Source organism: Alnus glutinosa, chromosome 4 (assembly GCF_958979055.1).
Source record: "Alnus glutinosa chromosome 4, dhAlnGlut1.1, whole genome shotgun sequence".
NCBI lineage: Eukaryota > Viridiplantae > Streptophyta > Magnoliopsida > Fagales > Betulaceae > Alnus > Alnus glutinosa.
This window is the reverse complement of record NC_084889.1, coordinates 28,545,968-28,552,746: the sequence shown is the minus strand read 5'-3', so window position 1 is coordinate 28,552,746 and position 6,779 is coordinate 28,545,968. Positions and strand designations below refer to the sequence as shown.

The window sequence follows — 6,779 nt, the reverse complement described above, 5'->3', positions numbered from 1 at the left end:
GGCTACCGGTTTCAAGTGGCCTAATCTTGTCATGCTCCTGGCCACATGCACATAACCTTCATGATCCCGCACCACAATACCAATTCCCAACCCCTAACTGAACTTATTTATAGTTGCATCCCAATGAAAGTTGTGAAGATCTTTTTTGAAGAGTTAATGAAAGAAGGAACGGTTATCCAAAGTTCTTCGGTTGTTTTATTTGTTTGTTTGTAATTGTTTGTATAATATTGTTAGTATTTGGTATAGATTTCTCCTTTTAGTATGAGAAAAAAAATGAGTAAATCTAAATACGTAATAGACATCTTTAATTTTTTCGTTTTGTTCTTTATAAGTTTATTTCAAGTTTAATTTGAATTGTCATTTTAATTGATATGAATATATGAAAAAATAAAAAATAAGTTCATTCAATTTCTTCTACTCCTAATTTTTCTATCTGGGACAAGGAGAAACAATGGATTTAATCATGTATTTCTCCTTTTGTTTCAAAAAGTATGATTTTTTTTTTTATTAAAAAAAAAAAAACTAACTAGCTAGTAGCTTGGCACACGGTCAACGACAGCGAGGCAGAGGCCGGACATATATCTTTCCCAGGAATCCCGGCCAAACATAGTCGGGTGGGCTTGACATCTCTTGACTCTTGTTGAGGAGTTTTTGGAGGGTGGCCTTTTACGAGATAGGCCTATGTGGCGTTCATGGATTGGACCATACAAAATAGCACTGAAATTCAACGAATATTTTAGAAGGGGATAACTTCAATTCAATCATGGCAGAAAGTGGGGTTTTTTTGCCTGCCAATGAGAATCTGACACGTAAGCCTGAAACAAAAAAAAAAAAAAAAAAAAAAAACAAATACATGCAATACATTTGATTTTTTCGTCTGCTACAGCCTACAAGCTGGGAAACTCTCCTCATATTCTCTCCCTGATGCGTCTGAGATGAACGCTGCCTTTGCCAGATGAACGGTGCCGCCGCCCACGCAGAGACTTCTGAGAAAATCCCACTCTGATAACTCTCCATATATTTCTCTGTCTCTCTGATTTTCTCTGTCTGTCTTTCTCATGATTTTCTCGGTCTGGTGCTCAAGCTTAAGAGGGAAAGAGACCGATCTGTCTTTCTCATGAGAGGGAGAGAGACCGATCTATCTTTCTCATGAGAGGGAGAGAGACCGATCATCTGAGAAAGAGAGCCACCGTGAGAGAGAGACTGAAACTAAGAGACCGAAGAAGAAGAAGAAGAAGAAGAGGGTTCCGGCCAAGAAGATGGTTTTTGAGGTAAATCCCTAGCCTTTTCTCATGATTTTCGTAACACCTAATGAGTATAGACCTAGATTATGGTGTGGGTTGCTATGGCTTTGCTAGATGCGAATTTAGGGTAAATTTTAGGTCCTTTTTCTATGTTGACCGATTGGGTGTTCTCTTGAAGTCTTTGATTTTTGGTTATTCCCTTTGATGTTTTTGTAGAACCGAATGGGTATAGAATTTCTAGAAGTGTTTGGTTCTTGGCCGAATCAATGTGTTTAGAAGTTTGAGTTTATTTACTTCTTTTGATTTGTTTGGGGATAACCAAATGGGTTCACTTGGGGGCTTGATTTATAGGTTGGGAGCTTTGCTTGATCGGGAATTTCTGAAATTTATGCTTATGGGCAGTAGTTCTTGGGTTGATTTTTGGTGGATTTTGGGAAGTGGATGATGGCTAGATTTTGGGTGTTAGTAATGCTAAGGTTGCTTATCTGATTTGATTTTGTTTTTTCACGTCTTTATCTTAACCTACTCTTCATTAATTTTTCTTTTCTATAGGAAATGGCATAGCGGGAATTGTCCTTCCTGAATCAGAAGAAGGGAGATGCCATTGCCCTCCCTTTCGGTGTTGTTACATGAAGCTCACTGATTTTTTGGGAGATACTTCAAGAGTATGGCATTGAATTGTGAGGAGGCTCTATTAGATGTGGACATTGAACACTAAGAACCTTCCTTTGGTTGTTGAGGTTGGGCTTAGGGCTGACCTTGTTAGGTTGGATGGGGGTGCCATGTGCTCTTCTGGATTCTCTTGTGACTTGGGATTTCAGGCACCCAAGGTGTATGTGGTATCTTATGTTTTTTGTTGCTGTAAATCGACGTTGTACTTGTGATCTTATTTTTGTTGTAAATCAATGTTATATCAAACATAACTTAATGCTATTCAGAGGTCTAAGGGATTTCTCCTGACAAATTATTATTTGACTTGAATGTGTGGAAGAAGACATAATTGATTTTGGCTCAATAACAACACATAATGAACTCAAATATTGCATTGAAATTATTTAGAGGATAACTTCTTGGCTTGATTAGAATTTAGTGGTGGACTTGGAGTACCACAAATTTCTCCTGCTGCTAATGCCATGGAAATCTCCCAATTCCATTGGATGACACAGCACATGTTTCTCCATTTCCTTTGCAGCAGAATTTTAATGACGTGAGGTCCTCCACTATCACTGCCTTTAGTCCATGTTTTGAAAGTGATAAAGATGCCCTTTAAAACCTAGCTAGGACCCTGAATTTCAGCAATTCTCCACCATATTATACCATCATTGTTGAGCATCCGAGTTTTTGGTGTAAAATTAGTCAAGCCACGAATAAGATTTTGAGGCTTTTCCCCCTCTGACTTGTGAGCAAAGTGCTACTAGTCAAATTACACAAATTAGTTGAAAATTACAACTTCAGTGCATTAAGAACTTCCCAAAATACTAACTTAATTGTAGACATATACAAAAGCACATGTAGTACTCATTTACCGTAGATGTTCATAACTAAAAAACTAATTACATATAGCCACATACAGCCAAATTTTGTGCATTACAACATCACAAAAAAGACCACACAGCACAAAGATTAGCAACTTCAAAGATTTTCATAGGCGTTGACGTTATCTGCATCAATATCAATTGTAGTAGACGAACAAACAAGATCTTGAGACATGTCAAATGTAATTGTAGAGGGATACTCCATAGTTGGCAAAGAGCACTGTAAATTATTCACAAATAATGAAGATTAGATAATGGAAAAAAAAAAAAAAAAAAATACTCGATAGAGGATATGTTATAATAAAAATTTACCTCTACTAAACTTTGTTGATCTATTAACCCCAAATTAGCTGGCATCATATTGATATTCAAAATATTCCTATAGAAAAGAAGATTTTAATGCGAATTAAATAAAAATACATGTTAATGTAAATTATTGTAAATAACAGAATGTATACGAATACCTTGTTTGCTTATGTGAAGGGCAATTGGTTTTCACATGCCTTGTTTTCTTGCAAATGGTACATGCCCTTTTCTTCATTGCTTGCTTTTCTTTTGAACTTTTTTGTCTCACAGATTTGGGCTTTCCTTTGCATCGAGCATGTAGAGGATCTTGTAAAGTGAATGTAAGGTTTGATAGTACTTGGTTGTTTAACACAAGATCCTCGGCACTTTCTTCATCACCATCATTTATATCTTTATCACTATCATCATTCATTATCAAAAGCTCGTGATGAAGCTTTTGTAAACCAATGCCAAGATGTTCATATATTTCTTTTTGATTGACACCCCACTTCTACAACTTCATAAAATTGCAACATTAAGCTATTTCTCATTAAGGTGGAAGAATTTTGTGTTTCTACTTGTATATCACCACTAGATATGCCATGTATAATGAGACTTTTGGCATTGATCGTCCATCTCTCTAGAACAAAATGTTAGGGAATAGAGTCCACCAAAGACTTCTTCACAAAAATTTGAAGAATGTGCGCACACAATATTCCAACAAATTCAAACTTATGACATGTACAAGTAGCTTTCTTTTCAAGAGCTTCAAATGCAACTTCATAAAATGGATTTTCTCTCCCATGAAGGGTCACCCTATATATCTTCGTCCCTCCTTCTTCCCGATGTTTAGATGATTTGTAATTTTGACTGTTAAATAGCTCTTCTTGAATCATCAAAAAAGACTCTCTTGTGTAAACCTTTGCCGCCTCTACTTCCATCTTGTAACGAGTTTTTAAAATCGGTCTAGAAGTTTTTGTCTTCACATCTTTTTCTTTTTCTTTCTCTTTAAGATACCGCGCATTTAAGGCTTTTTCATAGTGATAGACAAATTCACTCACCATTGTGCTCGGACGAACATAATCTTTAAAAAACTTATTCATACTCTCACTCCGTTGAGTTGTAGACATGCCGGTACAAAATGTGGTTCGCAAGTAAGCCGACACCCACTTTTCACGTCTTATATAAAGTTTTTTCAACCAATCATTCTCTACCAACTCATGCTTGCCAACAATTTCACTCCATTCCGTCTCAAACTCTTCAATTGTGATTGTATTATGAATACAATGATGGAAATCTCCTTGAAAAGATGGATATTTATTATATATATATGAGTCAAATGTTCTGAAACTTTTTGTAAAATATGCCACAAACACAATCTATGAGTGACATTTGGTAGTACCTCTGCAATTGCCTTAGCCATGGCATTGTCATCATCTGTGATAATTGTAGAAGGAGCACATCCAAGCATTGCCTCAAGCCATGATTTCAACAACCATGCATAAGATTCAACTGTTTCATTTACGAGCAAAGCACATCCAAACATCACAGATTGGTGATGATGGTTAACTCCAGTAAAAGGAACAAAAGGCATCTTATAACAATTTGTCAAGTAAGTTGCATCAAAAGTAACATCTCCAAAATATTGGTATGCAGCTTGTGATCTAGCATCTGCCCAAAAACAATTGCCCATGCATCCATTTTCATCTACTTGGATTGCGTACACAAAACTTGGATTTTGGGATTGTCTCTCAAGAAAATAGTTGTACATTTTTTGTGCATCTTCCTCTTTAAAACGAAATCTTCTTTTATTGCCCACATAATTTTGAATATCTTTAGCAATACAACCAACATTATGATCGCCACCAGATTCTTTACTCAATGCTGTCATTATCTTCCTTGGAGGTACACCGGACTCATTGAGGGTATCTATAAGATTTTTTTGAGCACGTGTTATCACTCTATGTCCACAAAGCAAAGTTGTACTTCTACGAGAAAGGAGCTCATGATTATGTTCACTTATGAACTTACATACAGTCCACCTTAACTCCACTTTCTTTAAACTCATAATTGCTTTACATCCTATCCTTGTTTCTGCACGCTCTGAATTTGTACAAATTTTCTCTTCACAACTTTTTTGACGAAATCCTTCTTTTGAACAAACATATTCTATCCCAATTAATGACTTATCTTTTGATAATCGAAAATGATTTTTTCGAATGCTAAAATCCATTCATCTTGCGTAAGCATTATAACATGCATGAGCATCTTCTACTTCATCAAATTCCATACCAAGACATGGTTCCGTAGGACCATTAAACGAAGAAAGGTGGGCAGTTGGTTGCTTCAAATCATTTTGATCTTCTACTATTTCATTCTCAGCATGTCTATCTTCTACCATTTTATTCTCAGCATGACTATTAGGACTCATTTTAGCGATCCTGCAAGAGGATAACAATATTCTTCAACTATAACTACTCATACAAGCTCTAATGTTTTTCATTTTCAAATATCATAATTAATTATTAATCAGATAACATATGTACCCAAAACATCCGCACAGTAACAAATTTACAAAAAGGGTACAGTTGATGATCAATAAAAGAATCCACAAAGGTCTAGAGTCCGTAGCACACATTTATGTCTAAATATCAGAGCATCAAACTAGGCATCCTCAGTAACTATAGAACATGAAACTACCTCTGTTTCCCCCCCAACCCACCACAAAAACCAAAGAAAAATTCATTGGGCATTCAATCAGAAGCAAAAATGTGTGATTTGAAAAGTTTACTAGGAAAGTAAGATAATCCTTAAACATTATCAAATCAAAGCATGTTAGAGGTTTCCAAGAGCAGACATTTCCTTAAAAGCATTTTATCGAACACTTGCAGGGCATACTTACTCTACTGCTCTTCTTAAAGGGCTATTCTACAAAACTACTCTTTGTCACTTTGTATGAAGTAAATTCCCCATCAAGAAGATCGCTTTCACATATCAGTGCAACAAAATGACCATTTCAGTAGAGTGGGAGAGAGAGTTAAAAAAGGTGACCAATCAAGAACCCAAAAGTAGAATTTAATAGCAACCCAAATGATAATGTGAAATAGACAGCACAATTCAAACTAATAATCAAGACCTTGACAGCCAAAGAAACCTCTTTCTGGTGCTCAAGCTCACCGAGAACAGCAATCATCTCCATCTTCAATAGCCTCAGCACGTGGGACTTGATGAACTTCTCAAGCTTCTCTTCGTCATCCTTGAACCTCTTCAATCCCAGTATCACAAAAAGCGCTTCTTTCCCAATCAACTTCTTGCCTCTCCAGAGGGGTCCTCTGGGCCTCCCATCATGGTATAGCAACGATTGGTGGAGGTTCGACCTCAATTTGGGGCTGCAGATGGGTGTTCGCGGCGTGGTCCGGTCCAGTCGGTGGCAGTAGCGTCCGGCCAGTTGGTGGCGGTAGCGGCCGGCCAGTCGATGGCGGTAGTGTCCGGCTGGAGTTTTTCTTTAGGGGTTGCAGATCGTGATTTGGGCGATGGGGGAAGGTTTTCTTTGTGACAGCCGAGAGGGATCCTGTACATCAGTGTAATTTCATTTTTTGGTCTTTTGCTGACGTGTTGAGTGATTATTGGTGGGCAAAAAACATTGATTTTTTGTCACGACCGAACCGAAGACGCACTCATTTTTTAATATTGCATTCAGGCTCGAATTCTAAAT

The 6,779-nt window shown here is 37.0% G+C and overlaps 1 protein-coding gene across 1 annotated transcript; it reads right to left on the bottom strand.

The window, feature by feature from the left end:
• Nucleotides 1–3,717: 3,717 nt before the first annotated feature.
• LOC133866270 (protein FAR1-RELATED SEQUENCE 5-like) lies at nt 3,718–5,132 on the bottom strand. Its single transcript, XM_062302799.1, has 2 exons — nt 4,467–5,132; nt 3,718–4,320 (listed from the first exon to the last, which is right to left on the bottom strand). The coding sequence occupies exons 1-2, from the start codon at nt 5,130–5,132 to the stop codon at nt 3,718–3,720; spliced, it is 1,269 nt and encodes a 422-aa protein (XP_062158783.1).
• Nucleotides 5,133–6,779: the final 1,647 nt, after the last annotated feature.

What these genes read in the sequence shown, in the direction of transcription:
- LOC133866270 (XM_062302799.1), bottom strand. Translation starts at nt 5,132, where the DNA reads ATGAGTTTAAAGAAAGTGGAGTTAAGGTGGACTGTATGTAAGTTCATA. An exon ending in TGGCTAAGGCAATTGCAGAG is followed by an intron (nt 4,321 to 4,466) that starts GTACTACCAAAT and finishes ACAATTGAAGAG; the next exon opens with TTTGAGACGGAATGGAGTGA.